General features: G+C 39.4%; 1 protein-coding gene across 40 annotated transcripts in view; it reads right to left on the bottom strand.

Annotated features, from left to right (window-relative positions):
- Positions 1-20,435, bottom strand: part of LOC125448018 (calcium/calmodulin-dependent protein kinase type II subunit beta) — a 246,823-nt gene that overhangs the window by 2,755 nt on the left and 223,633 nt on the right. For 31 of the 40 annotated variants that reach the window (XM_059641156.1, XM_048522910.2, XM_059641153.1 and 28 more), the window contains 3 exons: positions 3,005-3,080; positions 1,768-1,862; positions 676-910 (listed from right to left, as the gene is read on the bottom strand). In XM_059641156.1, the coding sequence (XP_059497139.1) occupies positions 678-910; positions 1,768-1,862; positions 3,005-3,080 (404 nt within the window). In that variant the 3' untranslated portion in view covers positions 676-677. Of the gene's footprint in view, positions 1-675; positions 911-1,767; positions 1,863-3,004; positions 3,081-3,555; positions 3,592-11,771; positions 11,847-15,677; positions 15,795-16,905; positions 17,032-20,435 lie in introns of all 40 variants that reach the window. The other 9 variants (XM_048522902.2, XM_048522904.2, XM_048522905.2 and 6 more) reach the window with 3 other exon arrangements.

The raw sequence follows: 20,435 nt of genomic DNA, 5'->3' as shown, positions 1-20,435 counted from the left end.
TGTGCCATGACCTCTGATTTATCATCCGCCCTCTTCAGGATGCCCTGCAGCCATTCTGTAGCCACAGAAACGCCTGTCTGTTCCCCCTAACCAATGAATCCCCTATTACCATTGCCATTCCTTCCACACCTCCTGCACAGATATGCTGCTTGTGATGCCAAAAGCTTAGCTCTGTTTGCACTCACTTGAGGAACCAGTGTCCTCACCGTCTTCCAAAATGAAAAACCAGTTTGAGAGCAGACTCCAAGGGATTGCTGCACTACCTGCCTATTTCTTTCCGACTGCCAGATGGTCACCCTTTCCCTTGAGTTACAGTGTGACCAACTCTCTAAATGTGCAATCCACATAATGGTGAGTCTTGTGGCTATGCCACAGTGTCTCCAGCTGCCAGTCAAGCTCTGAAATCCAGAGCTCAAGTTTCTGCAGTTGGCGACACTTCGTGCACACATCATCCAGGACACTAGGAGGGTCTGTGATTTCACTGTACTATGCAAAGTTTGACGTACTTGCAAAGTTTCAAACAGAGGCATGGTGGTTCAGTGGTTCACACAAATTCAATACACAAGGTCATGAAAAAAAATTAACGTGCTGAATTGATGCTGACCCATTATAAACCACTTCCTTTGCCCTTTCTCTCATTGGAAATGAAGTAATGAACCAATGTTGAAATCATACCTTCACTGGAGTGGTGCTGCTGGAGAACCCGAGCAGTGGAAGTGAACATTCTGCCATTTGCTGTCCCGACGGTGCCAGACCCGTGTCTCCTCTGACTGGGTTGTTCGTGGCCTACCCTGAATGTCTATATACTGGGTGAGGCGAATGTATGCTATGCAGGCAGCATCGTCTCCAATCAGATGTACGTGAGGATTCAAAATAGTTGTGTGGATGGGTTTGCTGTTTTTGGATAACACTGCATAAGAGAAAGAGTTGAACAACTGTTGATTTTATTAACTGCTGTGGAGAAGTTCATTTACTTCACATCAACAGGAATCCTCCACACAGAGAAACAGATAAAGGCCCCTTAATTTTCAGTTGTTACCAGCAAGTTGTCTTGTTTTAGTATGTCTATAAGTATGTTGTGTGGGCACTTAGTATATTTGACTAAAATAGGTCACTATTTTAGCTACAGTGCTGATGAGATGCAGCCCTATCCTAGACAGGCAGACAAGTAGAGGCGTGTTATCTTCACATAAGTTGACAACAACTCCGAAAATGAAATTACTTCAAGCATGGGAACAAGTTGCCGCTCGACAGTTCAGGATGTTCAGAGACTGGCATGAACAGAAGCGGGGTGGGTGGTGGGTCAATCCTTGTCTTGGAATTTGGGAGAAGACTGTGTTTGTGTGACAGATCAGCAGTTTTAGTGTTTGGAATCTTAACTAGGGAGGTTGCCTCTGAATGAGGTATCAGAGAGACTTTTGATATGTGATGCAAATCCATCCAGCTTATGTAGAGATTGTATTCATTGACGGCACATCAGAATATTCTCATCAAATATGCGCCCTAGGACTTGTAATATTTAGGGATGGCATCAAAAGATAGAAAATGAGCAAAGATTTTTGAAAAGAAAGCAGGAATAACTCATACTACCAAATATCTACTGATTACAGGAACTGCCATTGGTAGGATTCGTGATCCCACAACATTCTGAGAAAAAGGTTAAGAAACCACAGGGGTAACTGAAGCTCAGACACACTTTCCTGGAGACATCAGGCAAGCATGCTTTTAGTTGTATTTTCCAATCCATGAATGTGAAAAATTGCTTACAATTCTCAAAGTAAAATCTGTGGAAGTCCATTCCTTCAACAAGGTTACCCAAAGCTTCGGGTTCAAATGAGGTCAGTCCTGGGTCACATATTTTCCTGTAAATAATTAATAAAATTAATAAAAGTTTTCAGGAATTTCTAAACATGACTGAGGATCATAAATTCCACAGCTGAAGTCTTAAATACAATTGTTCAGGAGAAAGGTAAAAGGGAAAACTTTGCTTAGAATGGTTGCTCAGATACCAGAAGTCTGCATTTGATGCATTTGTTATTTCTTTCCACATTAAAGCTCAATAACCTGCACATCAGTACACAAACTAGAATGAGATTCTGGCTACCAAGTTCAAGCCTTGACGAGGATTCTTTCACCACTCTTCAGGTTACACTTCTTACATGGAAACTTTTAACATTTTAACTTCCCAAAAATTTATTGGAAGGTGGACATCACTACCAATGCAGGCACTTGTTGCCCATCCCAAACGGCATTCCAAGAAGTGATGGTGAGATACTGGCTGCAGTCCTTGGAGCACAGGTACGCCCTCCGTGTTGTTAAGAAGTGAATTCCAAGCCTTTGACCCAGCTACACTAAAGGATAAATGATATAGTTGCACGTCAGGATGATGAATGGCTTAGAGAGGAACTTGCAGTTGATCCTGCTCCTGTGCATCTGTTGCTTAGGTCCTGCTGGCTCATTTAGCTTGTGGGTTTTGAAGATGCTGTGGAAGGAGCCTTTGTGAGGCATTGGTGATGAAGGGAATGAAAAGTAAAGATGAGGGATGTGGAGCCAATTAAGTGGGATGCTTTGTCCTGGAGTGTGTCAAGCTTCTTAGGCACTGTTGGAGCTGCACTCAACTGGGATTGTTCAATCACACATTACACTTCTCACTTATGCCTGGTCAATAGTGGACAGGCTCTGGTGGGATGGGAAGAGGGGAAAGGGTCAGGAGTGAGTTACTTGTGACAGGATTCTTAGTTGCTGACATGCTGTTGTCACCAATGTATTCACAGAGGAAGTCCAGTTCAGTTTTTAAATCGAATGGCAACCTCCCCGAATGTTGACAGTGGGGGATTCAGTGATGGTCATACCATTGAATGTGAAGTGTTGATGGTTCAATTTCTAGCATTTGTCACCCGTTTGGTTCGAATATCACTTGCCTTCAATATCCCTGAATGAGAGATGTTCGGAATGTAACAGTAACCAAATGTTCATGAATGAGAAAGATAATCTTTTCACTTACGCATAAGCTTCAAAGTCCCCATTGTTAATGGCTTCAATCAGCTGCTCAGTTAACTTGATGATTTCTTGCTTGCGAGCTGGAAAATAAACAAGAAGAAAATGGGACGTCTGATACCATACAATGTCATCACAGTTGGGGACAAAAAATTAGCAGTTTGATCCCCTGCTTAATGACATCAATTCCCATTTAGAGTAATTCACTTTCTTACGTAGCTAAATAAAATTGGTGCTAGAATAGCTGGTTACACTAACTTTTACACTTAAGTTAAAACTCGTATTTTGGATTGTTACCGTAATTTCACGAAAAAAAACCTGGGCTGTAACCTAATTACCATTATTATAATGTGTTTCTGAGAACAAAATAAAATGTGTAATCCCGCACAATGAATCCATCCCGCGTCAAAATGGCCCTATACAATACCTGATAAAACTACCCTCTCATCCACATACATAAAGATTTAAACCCATTCATAAACACGCGAAGACAGCTAGTTCCCTTGTTCACACAGACAGTTTAAAATGTTAGCCATCTCCACTTTTCAAATGACTTACCTCTTACCTGTAGGAAGACCGAAGTTGGCCAGCCATCTGCAAAAAAAGTCGCACATATAACCCGCCCACGAATATAAGCCACATTGCCTCTGGAATACGTTATAAAAGATATACCCTGCAGGTTGTTTTCGTGAAAGTACGGTAATTATATAGGACTTGCGACTCTCCGAGATGTGATGACCTTCTAGTTGCTTGTTTGCAAAAGACAGGACATATAACATACAACAGATAATACTTCAAGCAACGTTCCCAGAATCCATGAATAAGATGCATCATGGGCTGTGTCTAACTTTTAGTTGAAACTGCTTAATGTTTGTAGTGCTTGCACTTTTAAGCTATAAACTGCTTTGTTGTTATTTAAGAAAGGCACCTGAAACCTCTGCCTCTTGAAATAGCAGCTATAGGCTTTCAACCCAAATTGGGTTGGTCGCTGTGAGATGTTCTTAATTTGATAAAGTTACAATGCAAAATGTGCAGGAATTGCTGTACTCAACAGTCACACACTGCATTTCAACACAAAAATGCGATGCCAATGATGGTCTGAGAATTTTAAAACTAAGCAATAGAAAATAAAATGTTAATAATTCAGAGACAGTATCCCAGCCCGTATGAAGTCTTGTCACTTGACTTGCTCATAGTTTTGCGATCCTTTCCCCTGAATAGTCGGACATTACCTTAAGACTGGAAACATTTACCATTTAAACTCATTTACCCTGAAATTATACACCATGCCAAAAGTAGGACAAACAGAAGTCAACATGCTTAAATGCACTTCATTGATAGATTTCTGAGAGTACCCAAACTCAGCCCAGAATCATTTTATAAATAGATCTTTGAAATACTAAACAATGTCAATAACAGAATACAATGCCATGACATTGCTCAATAAGCACAGGCAGAAAGATTTTTAAAATGTCACAACAGAAACAGATGAAATTCTATGCTTCTCACATACTGAAATGCTCCACAGGAGACAGAGCACACTTGGCCTCCCTGGTCTGAGTGACAGCATGAGAATAAATGTGTGATCTTTGTCTGCACTCTTGGGATAAAGCTAGGCACTCTCTCAAACCCGCATGTCAATAGATCTCTAGCCCATGCTTTGTGACATTGATGATGCTTGTTAATCCTCATCAATTTTGGGTTGTTTCATCCTGGATCAATTTTATTCAAGGAAAAAAGTAATCAGGTCCCTTTGGTATCACAGTGGCTAAAACTTTATTTGGCCACAAGCGTAATAAAGTTGTTTTGAAAAATGTAACTCACATCACATCGGTATACAATGTGTAAGTTTATTGAATAAAAACTGAAAGAACTGCTGTAAATCAGGAACAAAAATAAATCATTTGGAAAAGCTCAGCAGGTCTGGCAGCATCTGTGAAGGAAAAAACAGAGTTAACGTTTCGGGTCCAGTGACCCTGCCACAGGACAGTCACAGTCACCCAAAAACAGCAGCACAGTCAAAATTACATGAACTGGCACTAAACAAAGTTCAGTCAAATTAATCACAGTGTGACAGACTTCACAAACACAATTTCTGTCTTCCTGCCTAATTCTGAGTTATTGTTGGTTTTCAGCAAAGTAGAATGCAATGTGTGTGCAGGTACAATGGCACATGGTCACGTATTGGCTCTGCTGAGATGAACCTTTCATGAGTATGAGATATGGATAATGGAACTTTTTCACTTGTTCATTTGACTATTGTTCATTAGACTATTCTCAACAACAGAACACAGATGGTGCACAGCAGTTCTGCAAATCTGAGAGTCTATGTGTTTGACGTTTAATGGGTCATTCTTGAACAACTATAGATTTTACACTTAACACCAGCTTGACTGCTGCCATATCCCCAAGCATAGCAGACTGCTAGCTAAATGTACATCTTGCCAAGTCTAGAAACCAAATGGTCCAGGGAAAACAACTTTGAGTGAAACTAATGGTTTTCCATTACACCTAAATCTGTCACTGGGGCCTGCACTTCGCAATCACTGGCACTAGTATGGCTCTCACACGTTAAATGCAGCTTACTTCCATAAAAAAAATCAGCACAGAGGTCAAGGCAGTAACAGGTTTATTTGCGGTTTTTCTCTAGCCCTCAAAACATCAATGTTTAACATTTTTTGCATTCGTCCCAAGATTATAATGTAGTATCAGTTAGGTAGATATATCCGACCTTGTTAACACAAATGGAACGTAAGGCATAAATTGCAGGCATTTCTTGAAATCTCTTGTTCAGATATTGAAGGTTGAGGTCTCGGGTACAGCCATGGCTGAAGAAGAGGAAGAGGAGACAGTGGTGGTGGGTTGAGAGGACACTGAGAAGAAGCAGATCATGAACCTGGCCCGGCTCATCGGGAATCTAGAGGCAGCATGGATTCATGAGACATCTTCTCCTGACCTTCTTGAACATAATGCTGAGATTGTGGAGTGTGTAATAGAGCAGCTAGATCAGAAGAAACAGAACATGGAGCAAACAAGGAGACGAGATCTGAAAGTCACCATCCATCACATGGAGAAGGACAGGATTTTCTGTGTTCTCAGCAGCTATTTGCAATCACACCTGCAAAAAAAAAATCAAGATTTTTCCCTGATATCATGAAGAGAACTCCTACCTTCAGGTGGAGCCCTCCTATTTGTCTCGACAAGAATCAAAAGGGTATAAAGTTTTGATCGGTGGCACAGGCAAGTCATCGCCTCCTCCCACTTTCTTCCTCCTCTGCCCACACCCTGGTCTGGCATTCCACCAGTTATCTCCCCTTCCACCCACCTCTTGCTGGAACTTCTCTGTGTTCAATTCAAATTGAGTATGTTCTCTCCACCAAGAAATTTCAGGCAGTCCAGGAATTAAGTCTGCTCGTGCGATCTAAGCGTTGCCCAGAGTAACTGAATCGAAGATATCCATTTAAGATGTTAATTTGACATTCATTTCAAATTTCAGAGATTTATTCCAAAATGTTCCGCTGTCTTCCTTCCTGAACTGTCTCGCATTATCCTGAAAATCTATCAAGTGTTTTATTAAACCATACTGGTGCAGTAAGACATTGACTTATCTGACGATTCCACATCCATTCCTTCCAAAGAAACAAAACAAATAAGTGATTTATTTAACATATGAACATGCAAATTAGAACAGAAGTTGGCTACTTAGCCACCCCCAGGCCTGCTTGGTATTCAGTAAAACCATGATTACAATACATTCCTGTCTTTTAAATGTGTTTTCTTCTTGGCTGTAAATGCAATTCTGTTTTCTTCTGTCCAGTTAACTTGTTTTAAATCCATCAAGTGCACCAAGTTTAGCAAAACATTTAAAAGCAAAACCATAACTCAACCTTTGAAACCCAAGAAATTTTTCTCTTCTGCACAAGTCTAAATAGAAAAGGGCATTCTTTCCACTGAGGACCAAAAAGAGAATATATTAACTTGAGAACGGTTTCATTTGTGATGGATCAGTTCCTTTTCTGACACACACGAGGAGTATCATGTAGAGAATACACTACAAAGATCACGGACTTCAAGCCTTCTCAAGACAATGAGGGATGAGCAGGAAATGCTAACCATGCCAGTGGATGTCCATATCCCATCATGTCCCTGCCATCGAGTATAAAAGAATAGAGACAACTTTTACAGGTCTCATTGCTCATCTGAAACGAAACTTGGTACAGCTGCATCAATTATAATTGATAAGAAATTGGGCCCAGTACATGGCCTGGAGAAGGTACAATGCCTCTACTGGAAACATCCATTGACGCACATCAGGTAAATGGTGTCAATGGAATAACCTGAACTTTTGTAGAACTTAGAAATGCTGTTGCATCACAAGTAACAGGTCAGCAAATTCCCAAAACTTGGCAGATGCTTGTGTAGTTGTGTCAGAATCAGATCCATTAGGTTCATCTTAAAGTGTTATTTCCTTTAAGAAAGCATGGCAGGATCATCTGCACTTCTCTGATTGGCAAATGCAGCATGATACTGAAGGCCAAAGTTTCTGGATTTATGCAGAGTGAATTTGGTGGTGTCTGAAAGGGAAATGTGAGTGAACCTACTATAATTGACCCAAGTACCGACGACTTTAAAAGAGGACTGAGAGTTAGCAACAGAAAGTATTGCAAGTTACCATTCAATAAACTCTTCTAGCAAGGTTGACAAACTAAGAGGATATTTCTTTAGGGGAAATTAAAGAAAAAATACAAGTCAGAACCTTGTGTGCTTGTCTCAGACAATTCAAGTATTTGGAAGAAAAAAGCATTGACAGAGGAATTAATATTTTCAGTTCTGACCATGTCTACAACAAACTTTAATTTGTCTTTCTCACTCTTGTTTCTGTTCCACCTATTGTGCTTTTGCAGCAATCTTTTTATTTAGTATGATATGTTATGGCATTGAAAGATTTCTGAATGCTTTTGAGTTTGCAGAACATCCACAGCTGGTGAAACATAGGAATGGGCTAAGAACGGTCTGGAGGAATGAGTGAAATGTGAAGAAAATCTCCATTTTGTGAAGCCACTTTGCCACAATTGACACGAGAATGACGCTCGTTCACAGCTATACCAAGTTTCTTTACTACTGTTCTGTGGTGACAGAACTTCTCATCTGTACTGAAAAAATTTACTGAGAATAAACAAGAATTATAGAGAAAAGCAGCAATCAGGAAACGTGAACAATTCACTACAAAGTAAATTAAAATACACTCAAATATATTTAAAACACTTTTTGGTTTCATTATTTTCTGTAAGAAGAAGAAAAGGACCTTTATAAGAAAGAAGTGCCATCCACTGAACAATGCACACAATATTAGTGCCTCATCACAATGCTTGTTCCAATCAGATCAGCCTTCTTGAAACTAAACCATCCTTGGCCCACTTCAGTACTCCTCATGTCAAATACACAAATTTGCTCTGTCAAGTCAACAACCAGGATCTTCCAACAGGGGATCTTAGCAGATGAAAGGCAATACTACATTCCTTTCCCAGACTGATGCTTTGACTGATCATCGGAGTACTACATTTTCACGACTACGCAAGCAAACAACACTTTATGCCAATAGTTAGAGATCTGAAGGCAGATCAAGATGTATTTTCCGATCCATTTCAGCATCTTGCAGAAATATATTTACAGTTTTCTTACATTAAAATCCATCCTGTAAATATGAAAGAAAAACATTTGGGCAAAGTGTTCTTACAAACTGACACATACCTGCCACTTTGCTCGTCATTTCTATGTGCTTGGCCATATCTTTCAGCTAATGACACTGAGCTGTTACTTAAACTGACTGACCTACGCATGCTATTATTAGCCACTTGTCCTCAGATCAGATTTAGTTGACATGTTATGCACTTCCAGATGCTCTGATATCAGAGCTGTCATCTCTGGTTCGTTACAAATGGAAGTTCTTAACTTAGCATAGGCAGTGTTTATCAGTCAAAGGATTAAAATAATAATCACCTTCTCATCAAAGGATAATTTGAGAACAGAATGAGTGCATCTTGTCTGCAGGCACTGTGATGTTGGTGGTGAGGAAAGTTTACTGATTGTAAATGTGTAATGACACTGCTGTTATTGTATGAAGTGAGATTAAAAATTTCATGGGACTCAAAATGTGAAATGACTCTGCAAACAGAAAGAAACATCAATACATTATTATGCCCTGAGTGATTCTCCTGCAGTGAATCCGAACTGTTTTCATTTTATATATTTGGAACGCATTTAATTATGATGCTGTAAGAGACTAAAGGAAATTGAAGACATTATCACAGGGAATGCAACTGTATGGACAGAGACATAGATTTATTTGACGACAGCATAACAGTTAAGCATAAAAGATCTAAGAAATTTGGAGGTATTCAAAATTCCAGTTTTTTAACTTTTGTTGTTGGCATGCCTGGAATGTGTGTATCTTGAGCTGCAAATGAGAAACAAAATGCATGGTCACTGCTGGCAGCAAGAGAAAAGTCATAATTGGGACAACAGCTAAGAATTTATGCAGATTTTTCCACCTAATTTTTTTTAAACAGAGGAAGCATTTGGCAGTTACTACTCCTGAAACTCAGTTTTTAAGTACCTGTTGTCTATCACACCAATCAAAAACACTGTAGATAATGAAAACTAGCATGATTCCACTGATAAGTGACCTCTTCCAAATGGTATATCCACCTTTGAAAATGTTCCTCCCTAATTTCTGTTACATTTGGAAACATTTTGTGTAAGGGAAGCAGTCTAAAGTAAGCATAGCATTTGAAGGTTTTGTTACTGCTAGACGAAAATTATTTAACTGAGAAAACTATTTTTTCATAAAGTGTTCAGTGTTTGTGCAGTAAGAATAATGCAGATGCTAAGGATTTCTTTCTTGGATTAAAGTCATAAACGTTTCTGCCGCGAACAGCCTGCAGTTCTGCCACAACCTTTTACTGATACGAGTGAGGCAATTTTAACCTAATTGTGACCACTCTCTGCAGAATCCTTTCTTCCTGTTCCGTCCCTTTCCACGTTTTCCATCCTAATCCCATTCTGCTTTGGAAACTAGAACATTTTGGTGCATGAGCAACTCCATCAATTTGATCTTCAGTGGAGTTGTGCACAACAGTTCTTCTCTGCTTTTCTACACCCACTCTAGCCAGGCAAATTCAGCTTGACCGGAAAAGTGAGTTTGAAACTTAGAACAAAATTGCTTACATTTGTGGAGTTTGTACATTCTCCCGTGTCTGCGTGGGTTTTCTCCGGGTGCTCCGGTTTCCTCCCACAGTCCAAATACGTGCAGGTTAGGTGGATCGGCCATGCTAAATTGCCCATAGTGTTCAGGGGTGTGGGGGTTATAGGGGGATGGGTCTGGGTGGGATGCTTCAAGAGGCTGTGTGGACTTGTTGGGCCGAAGGGCCTGTTTCCACACTGTAGGGAATCTAATCTAATCTAAAAATTTGAACACCAATCTACTGGCAAATCTCCAGTTGTACAAATTGGAGCCCTTAATGTGCAGAGTATATCATTTCTTACCAGAAAAGGAGTAGGCTATTTGGCATCTCAAACCTGGCCAATCTTCTACTTCAACACTATTTTCTAATATTACTGCCATTTCCCTTGACATATTACACATCTGGAAATTTATCAAGCTTTATCCTCAACATTGTCAATGACTGAGCCTTTGGAGTTGACAATTCTGAAGACTCAATCAGCCTCTTAGTGATGAAAGTTTTCGTCTTCTGAGTTCAAAATGACTGAGCTTTTCTTTTGAGACTGTTTCCTCTTGTGCATAACCCTGCAGTGACAGAAACATGCTTGCTGCGTCTATATTGTTGAGCCATGTCAAAATTTCTGTGTCTGGATGAGATCAGCTTTTAGTCTTCTATATTCTAGAAAACATGGATCTAGTGTCTCTCTTCATAACACAATAATCCAGCAATGGCTCCACTGCACTCCTTGTATGGCAGATATACCCTTCTTTAGGTAAGGAGATAAAGTATACACAATATGCTTGGTGAAGACTCAGCAAGGCCCCTGACAATTGTAGCAAGGTAACTTTATTTCTGTATTCACATCCTCTTGCTACATAGGACAACAAACTGTTGCCTTTCTCATTGCTCACTTCACTTGCAAGTTAGTTTTCAACGACACATGAACAAGGATATCAATGGTTCCAAATCTTCCACTATTTTAAAGATAACTCTGCATTTTTATTTTTTGAACCAAAATGGAATAGTTCACACTTTTCCACATAATTTTCCATCTGTCATGTTCACGCTCACTCCCTTCACCTGCCGAAATAAGTCCACCTTTGAATTTTCTCTGCATCTTCCTCAGAACTCACCTTGCCACATAGTTTTACGTTACGAACAAACTTATTTTTGTGACATTGGGTCCCCATATCCAAATTATTGACATAGTTTACAGTACCTGACTCATTCCAATCTGACAATGATCCACTTGTACCTGCCTTCTTCTATCTGTTAACCGACTCTCAATTTACTAACCTTTTCCGTGGTATCTTATTTAAAATTTTCTGGAAATGCAGCAACATCTGCTGGTTCCCTGCTAATTACATCCTCAACAAAGTCAAGCAAGTTTGTCAAACAGAAGCTTTCACGCATAAATTTTAAGTGTCCAGTTACTACATCCTTTAAAATAGAGTCATATACTGAAGTAAAATTATATTGATGTTAGGACTTTAATGGTAAAGCAAAGCCATTCTTCAGACAGAGCTGGGTACCAATATCTCTAACACTTACATTGAGTTGGAGGTGGTGAGCTGAGGGTTCTCCTGTAATCATTGGGCTGACTCTTAACACTTACACGATCCATACCTTTAGCAACCGAGTTTGTGAAAAAAAAAATCATACGTGAAAGAGACACAGGGAATATCCAAGAGTAAAAGCAAAAATGGATAAATGTTGACGGAATAGCTAAGTATCCAAAAAATGCATTAAAGCCATATTCTCAAAAAGGAGTCAACTGATTTCCATTTTAAATGGAATAGAATTTTGTTTCCAAAACACAGAACTTAGTTTTTGTATTTTACATTCTTCTGATGCTATAGTTATAGCTGGAAGAGTCGACTTGCATTTCTTGTGTGCCTTTCATGACTGCTTAAACTGCATTAGAAGAAATGCAGTATTTTTTGAGGTTCAGGCAGCTTTGCACTTGAAGAAAACTAAGCAGCTAATTTGCACACTGTAGGCTTTTGCAAATGGCAATGGAATAATGACCAAAATGTTTGTGATGCTGATTGCAGGATACTAAAATGTAGTACCTTGGAACCATGCTGTGGATTATAATGAACTCACAGAATGGATGAAATTTGATGGCCGACTTCACAAAGGTATATATTGCAGATAACTTTGAAGTATTACGTTATTTGCTTTATATGATTCCATTGGAATTTTAGTTCCAATGAACAAATCTGAACTTGTATGGTGTAATACAAAGCAGAAACAATCTAATTTAATTGACACTGAATCTTCTGGACTTTGGTATGCAATCGATTTATATCCCCTCTTCTTTGCAGCCTTGATGAGAAGTACTATTTTGCAACCTATAAAAGGATGAACTGCTGACAATGGTCTCTCATTCTGTGGGGAGCTCCCTTCAAGCTTGTCAGAGTTCCCAGACTAAGAGTTCTTAATATTTCTCCACCCTGCTTTCCTCCACTAGGTATTCGCTGGGTGCAGAATTGTGGACAGGAAGCCATTTCTGCAGTTTTAGCACTTAGCAGCGGTGTGCACAATCAAGGTCCCCAAACTACTTTTTATTTTACGAAAGGAACATTCATATTATTGTTGCAATCACTCAAGTTAAACGAGAGAGAATATGGCTTTCAGGATTAGTCAAGATTAAATTGGCCAAAAAATACTGCTGTCGTGCTAATTTGCATGGATTACAGTCTAATTCAGAGAATGATCTTATGTCGCACCAAGTGATCCTTCTGGGTCAGTTAAAAATACAGTATGTTGAAAACTAAGCATTCTTTTTCGTGAAATATGAAATAGGTCAGCCAAAGACAGCAAACTAAGAGAACTCAAAGCAGAAGTCAGGAGTTGCACTGATGATGCTGAATGAAGATTTGACAGGACACTGGGCCAGTGGCTGAGACAGAATTCAGCATCTCACAAGCATGTGACAGAGGTTTTATCGACACAGAAGACAAGTAGCAATGGTTGCGGTGATTAAATGTATTAAAACATGCTGCACATTTCAGTTAGACAACCAAGTGCAGAGATTGTGTTTTTTTCATGTCATGTTAAAATCCTCACTGAGAAAAAAAACTTTCACAGCTTTCACCATCTTAAAATACTTGAACTGTTATTTTTCTTGAATTGATTATTTATTAATTTTTTAAAATAATGGATATTCCTTGGGAATTAGTTGGGGTTCTCATTTCAATTGCAATGACATAATAAGCACTGTGTTTGCTTTCAGAAATAGTACCAGCTGGAATAAGTTGTTAAATTCATAATGTTCTCCAGGCTGCAAGTGTGATGACACATCCAGTCAACAACATGTTGGGTATCCGAACGTCTTCAAAATATATACACCTGACAACGAGCCTTCTGTAGAATTACTAACTTTAAAATGTCGAGCTCTATCTTTGAAGTGTCAGGCAAGTATTAGATTCATCAGCCCTATTTCGTGAATTCCAATGAGTCCAACAGTAAGGGTGTAAAGTAAATCAATTATAAGGATACTAACTAAGCATTGCTACGTTGTATATTTTAGAAGAAAAAAGAAGACAACAAACAAAACTTACATTGCAGGATCTGAACATTTTTGCAGATCAGGACAAATGAGTTTTAAAAGCTGCACTGCATGGGAAGAATTACTATTCAATGAAATGAACAGCTGATCTGGGGGCACCTTCTGAATTCTGCCTGAACGTGAGGCACTGGAGCTAACAAGTTTGCTTTGATGTGGCTTGTTTAAGTCCAGCAACTGTGTTTCAGTGGACTGTGTGCTGCTATCCACAATGCCATCCAGTCCTGTCAGAGTCACTGGGGAAGCTGATCAATCAAATGATAAGTCAAGAGGGGTAAAGGAAAATCTGACCCCCAGCAACAATGGAACAATCAATCTTGAAGATAAAATGTCCCACCACCTTTTTACATGAACAGAGAAGAGTCAGGCCCTTGACAATTTTTACGTACGTGGATAAGGTCCTTTCTAAATGTTCACCATCACTTTGGATAGCAGTGTCATGGAAAGTCACACGTTCTTGATATTGATCCCAACAGCTCAAACTTACACATGCACAATTACTAGATGGATATTCAAACAATATGACTTATTTTTAGAAAAAAAAACAAAGTATTTTGTGACAGAGCAGGTGTTCAGGAACAAATGAGCTGCCACCCTTATTGGCAAATCCCCACAACAACTTGTAGGTAAGTCTTCAGTCACAGCATTTTCTCATTCAACATTCCCAGCTCATATTAAGATGGAAAGTATCAAAATGAAACCTATGTCTTAAGTCTGCTTAACTTAGGCAAGACCCATTTGGAAGAATGAAAACTGACACTGACAGCAGGTTGAAATTCAACTGCAATGTTTGTTCAGTCACCTGCATTCATGAACATTGGTGCAGATTGGATGATGAGACAATAGTAGGCTTGGGCACTCTGTTGTCGGTCCATTCCCCTGCAACTGTAAGTGGCTGGCCCACAGTGGTAGGGATCTGGCAGAAGGTTACCTTGTGCCTTCACTGACTCTCTGACCCAGAATGACTTCACAAGTAGAAACAGAATGTTTAGTCATGAATTTATGTCAAATTTAGCCCAAAAATAAGAAATCTTATGAATTCAAGTTCATCAGTTTCTCACAAAGATTTTAGATTATAGGAACTGGTGATGTTGCCTGTAGGAAAACAGACTTCCAAGTTTCACAAGTAGATAACCTTTAGTTTAAAGGTAATGAAACTCTGAATTTAAAACGTGTGGCTTCCACATCAATGCACACATTCAAATGTATCTGAATTTCAACACACAAACTCACGGTGCACTCATCAATACATCAGAATCACAACAACAAACAGTTTGGGAGCAGCAGCTTGAAGCTTAGATTCATCTTGTTGAGAAGAAACATAAACATTTGTGCATGAAGCCATTTTTCATTTGTTAGAAATCTTAACTCAGATCATGCAAAGCTGACAGAAAATTTAATTCAAGAGCAAGGGACCAGGATTTATTACTGACCAGTTGTTGTTGGTAGGAAATAGCAGCTATTATAGTCAAATATTATTGACTTAATCATCTAAGAATAAAAATATATCAAGCATTTTTCAAGGAGCAGTATTTTGTACCTGGTCAACTTAATGTACTATTATACCCTTCTGTTTCTATCTTGGCACTGGGCTCACACTCTGTTTAAAAGGTGAAGTTGAACTCAGTGTTGAAACTGCTTGCAGAGGCCTTAAGGACTTTACACTCATTGTTGTCGGGAAATATCTGCCAATCCAGTTCCAAGTGAAGTTAGTTACAGACTAATGTCCTTAATTTATATCCAGCATCAGTTTTATATCACTGTCAGCTTTTCTGCATTTTAAACTTGCAAGGCACACACCTTCCACATGCTGAAAAGTGCATTGCATTCATTCAGCCTTGTAAAGGAGGCAGAATCTCAGTCAGGAAGCATTGCTTGCTACTTACAAGGGATAGAGATGTAGGGAGTGAGAGGTGGTACCTGAACAGACTGGCCACCCTCAGATTCAGCAAAAGGTGCAGACTGTCGTGGCACACACTTGAAAACATCTATGAATTTCGCAGCTGAGGATGGAAGGTAAGACATGATATAATAATATACGAGGCTGTAAAGTAGGTGGCAGACGTGAAAGCATGGTGTGCTATTCTTTACTACACAGGTTGCATTGCTGAGCAAGCTCCAAGACTTGTAAAAAAATTAACCATATCTACTTTCAGTTTCCACAAGTTTTCACCTCAGATGGTTCCATAATGCTTGGCCAAAGTTTTAAAATCTGAATTTTGTTTGAACTATTAAGGGATTCATTGTACAACCGACTGCATAAGTAAATTATTCATCAGTCTTGTGTTTTGATCAATCTGCACCCGAGAACCAACTTTCAAGACTTCAGGGAGGGATCTGAAAGCAAGTGTGCACATTTCAGACCAAGGTATTGCTGTATTGTGACTTTAGATTTTCAAGTACAGCCGTGATAGGAAATGCACTGCTGTGTTTGACCTAACTTCCAAAGTGTGCAAGTGGTTGGCTAACAAGATATAATTACTCCATATCATTCCGAACAGGTTGCAATTGAATTTTCTGCAGCATGGGGATACAATTATTCTTCAAGTTTAAGTTTCCACATTTTTGATCAAATTAATTGATAGCATTGTGGACTTAAAGAAGGTCTAGCATGTTACTTTGACAGCAAAGTCAAGAATCACTGAGACAGTGTTCTGTTATATTTTCAAAATGAGCTTGTTAGCCATGTATCTTATGTAGCTTTCAATTGCAAAGTTGCTCTGTAAACTGAGGCACAGCTGGGAGGACTGACAGGAATGCAAACTGTTATTTGTGGTTCGGTTGCAAAATGATAGTAGTGGCATCAGAACAGGTTTATATCACATCCACTGATATGGAATTAGTCAGTGTCAAATTCTGCACATTAATGGGACTACATCACATCAGTGATATCGCCATGGCATTTCAGTTCCAACATTTATTTCCCAGTGAGGAAAACAGCTTTTTCCCCAGTGGACATGCAGTAACTTAACATCAAGTCGTTCTGGTCCAACAAAGTTTGGCATGTCTTTTTACCCAATTATCTGCACAAAGCTCGACATGTGTGCCTAGGCCTTGCATGCTCCCAGCATGCACACCACATGCTCAATGGTCTTTCATCACACACTTACTTACTGGGCATAGAGGAGGAAATGAGAGAAGGCAGCATAGGCTGTGCAGCAGGAGTCGGGAGCCCCTCGTGTTCAGGAAAGGGTCCTGACCCTCTCCGCACACTGTTAAGGACATCTGTGAACTTTGCAGCTAATAATGGGAGATGAAGAGAAGCTGGGATGAAAAGCTGTAAAAAGCACAATCTTTACAGAAAATTGAAGTAAGATGTGACGTGTTTCTTACATCCCTATGAATGTGAATTGACAAGAGCTCAATGAAAACATTGTACGTTTGACATCAATTTTCTGTGCTGTTTTAGTAAAATGGTCGTTTTATAAACTGTTTTGCTACTACATGATATTTACCAACATACTTCAACGTTTTATTTTCTCCTAAGTTGAACAAGGAAACAAAGTAACTGACAGGCAGAGTGCAGCTGAATGAAAAGAGAGACAGGGAAGTTCATCAAACTGCAATCTAGCATGAGAACTTGCATCGGATCTATTTTGAATACAGGTTAATAATTCATGGCTGGGTAACACTTGAGAGTTGGATTCAGATTAAGTGCAGATCACACTGTTTCATTCCATGCTGAAGACACGGTCTGGTTCAGGAAATCAATGACACTAAGTATTCATGCTTTGATAAGCAGCACAAAAATCAACATTTGCTGTGGCCTGATTACTATGCACAAGTGAGTTCAGCATTTGGTTTTAACCTCAGGATCCCTGCTTGCCGCAACATCATCTTTCATGTAGTGAGTAAGATCACCACTGATAATTGCTGCATGGAACCCATAAGAACATGTTCAGAAGTTGAACTCCCAAGATTGAGATCATGAAAAGTCTTGAAGGGTGATTGTATCCTTTCATAGCCAATAATGTAAGATACCTTTAGTCCAAAGAAAATTAACCTTTCTGCTCACCAGTGGATACTAGTCTTTCCCTCGAATAGACATTTGGCATATGAAAATTAACTTGCTGCATTCACACCCTGGTATCTTGGAAGAAAGTTTGTGCTAAATCTCAGAAGTGCATGCATTTTCTAGATAGTGGGTCGCATCCACTGTTGCAGTTTTGTTTAAGAGTCCCACCCCAGGAAAAGAAAGATGGATTCAGAATACAAATAAACAAGTTGATGTCAACCTGCAACTCCTTCTGTAGTGATTATAACAAAGTTAGCCAGATGGATCTCATAGAATAGAATTCCCTAATTGGGGCTGTTAATCTGGTCCAATCAGGGAGCCTGGGCTGACATAAAAAAGAGTGTCAGAGATACTGATACTCTGGTGTCTGACTCTGTATGAGGCAGTACTATAATCAAGGACTAATGACTTGTGAATATAGAGTGACTTGGTAATGGGATACTGGTCTGTGCGGGGTTATTTTACCTTCCAACACCATTTAAATAACAAGAACAAACAGGAGGAGATATTCCTGGTCACCAAATGATGGAAACAAAACTGGACTGTCTCCCATCATCATCCAGATCTCCAGGTGAAAACATGCATTAAGAGGTACAGGTTACCCCCAAATTATCTGTACCACTGCTGCTCCATCCTAGCGCACCTGTTGACAACTTTCTTTTGCAGAAGGGATAATAATAAGCTTTTCCAATGAAGGGAGGGAACAGCTACACTTCAATGTATTTGAAGCATATCAAAAAGGGAACGTAACCACAGCAAAACAGAGTTAAGCTCATTGGCAATTGGTTAGAAAGTCAGTCAGTTCAATGCAAAAGAATAGGTTGGCCAGCCAATAAGAACGCAAAACTATCAAACAATGCATCAGGAATCAAATGTTTTTGTTTGCCTGGTTTAGGTTATATGAGACATATTTCTGATGTTTATATGAAATGCTTTCTCCTAAAGCAAAATGAAATATTATTAAAGGTGCCTTTAGTTTAACACATTTTATTTAAAATAAATATAGATTATGGTTGAAATACATTAAATGGAAACAAACTAAGTGTTGTCCTAAACAGTCCATTGCTAACATGTATGTAGATCCAGAAATTGTGCATTGCAAGTTAACGGCAAATAATAGGGTCTCAAGATTTGTGGGAGTCAGATGGTTTTGTTGTATGTATTGCTCAATGTTAACATTTTGAAAAATTCATTCATGGGACACAGACATTGCTGGTTTTGGCCAGTGGTTATTGCCCAGCCCAAGTTGCTCTTGAAAAGATGGTGTTGAGCTGCCTTTCTGAACCACTGCAGTCTATTTGGTGTAGGCACACTCAAAAATAGTCGTTATGTTCATAGAAAATTGAAAGAAAGCTAGTATCTGATTCCGTGAAAATCAGTGCTTGGTCAAAGATTGGACAGAATTTCAAAACCAGTGAAGTATCAAGGATTCAGATGAGAATTTAGGAAGCATGGTTTCTAAATTTGGGGATGACACCAAATTGGTGCTACAGTCAACTGTAAAGAAAGTTATCTAATATTACTCAGGGATCTTGATCAAATAGGCCAATGGGCTGAGGAGTTTAATTTGGATAAATGTGAGGTATTGCATTTTGATAAAGTGACCAAGGGCAGGACTTATACATTTAATGTTAGGGCCCAGTGCAGTGTTCCACAACAGAGAGATTGGGGGTTTGGATTCATAGTTCTTTGAAAGTTGCATCACAGGTAGTAGTTAAGAAGACATTTAGCCCCAGTTGCCTTCACTGCCTTCAGTCCATTGAGCATAGGAGTTGGGATGCTGTGTTGAGGTTGTACAGGGTGCTGGTGAGGTCACTTTTAGAGTACTGTGTACACTTCTGATCGCCCTGCTGTAGGAACGATATTCTTAAGTTGAAGAGGATGCAGTTCAGATTTACCAGGAAGTTGCCAGGACTAGAGGGTTTGAGTTATAATGAGAGGCTGGATAGGCTGCGTCATTTTTCACTGGAGCATAGAAGGTTGAGGGGTCATCTAATGGAGGTTTATAAAACCATAAGGGGCATGGATAAGGTGAGCAGCCAATGTCTTTTCCCTAGAGTAGGAAAGAGCACAGCTAGAGGACATAATTTTAAGGTGAGAGGAGAAAGATTTAAAAGGGGTCTGAGGGGCAATGTTTCTCCACAGAAGATGGTTCATGTGTGGAATGAACGGTCAGAGGAGGTATTAGATGCAGGTACAGTTACAACATTTAAAAGGACAGGTACCTGAATTAGAAAGGTTGAGTGGGGGGTTGGGCTAAATGCAGACAAATGGTACTAGTTAAGTTTGGGAAACTTGGTCAGCATGGACAAGATGAACTGAATTCAACCTTGGAAGGTGAGAAGTAATGAGGGACGGCCAGCAGGATTACACTATAACAAGTAATACTATAAAGTTCTGTACATCAGTGGGATCTTGGTGTGCACATCCACAAATCCCTGAAGGGAGCAAGGCAGGTAGATATGGTGCTTAAGAAGGTATTTTGGCTACTTGCCTTTGTTAGATGAGGCACAGTTGAGAAAAACAAGGCAGTTACGCTGGAACTACATAAAGTGCTAATTAGGAGTGTTGTGTGCCGTTCTGGTCATCACATTATCAAAAGGGTCTGATTGTACTAGAAATGGTGCAG

The sequence above is a fragment of the Stegostoma tigrinum genome, chromosome 40 (assembly GCF_030684315.1).
Source record: "Stegostoma tigrinum isolate sSteTig4 chromosome 40, sSteTig4.hap1, whole genome shotgun sequence".
Taxonomy (NCBI): Eukaryota; Metazoa; Chordata; class Chondrichthyes; order Orectolobiformes; family Stegostomatidae; genus Stegostoma; species Stegostoma tigrinum.
Note: the sequence above shows the minus strand (reverse complement) of the source record. Positions and strands in the feature narration are given on the sequence as shown.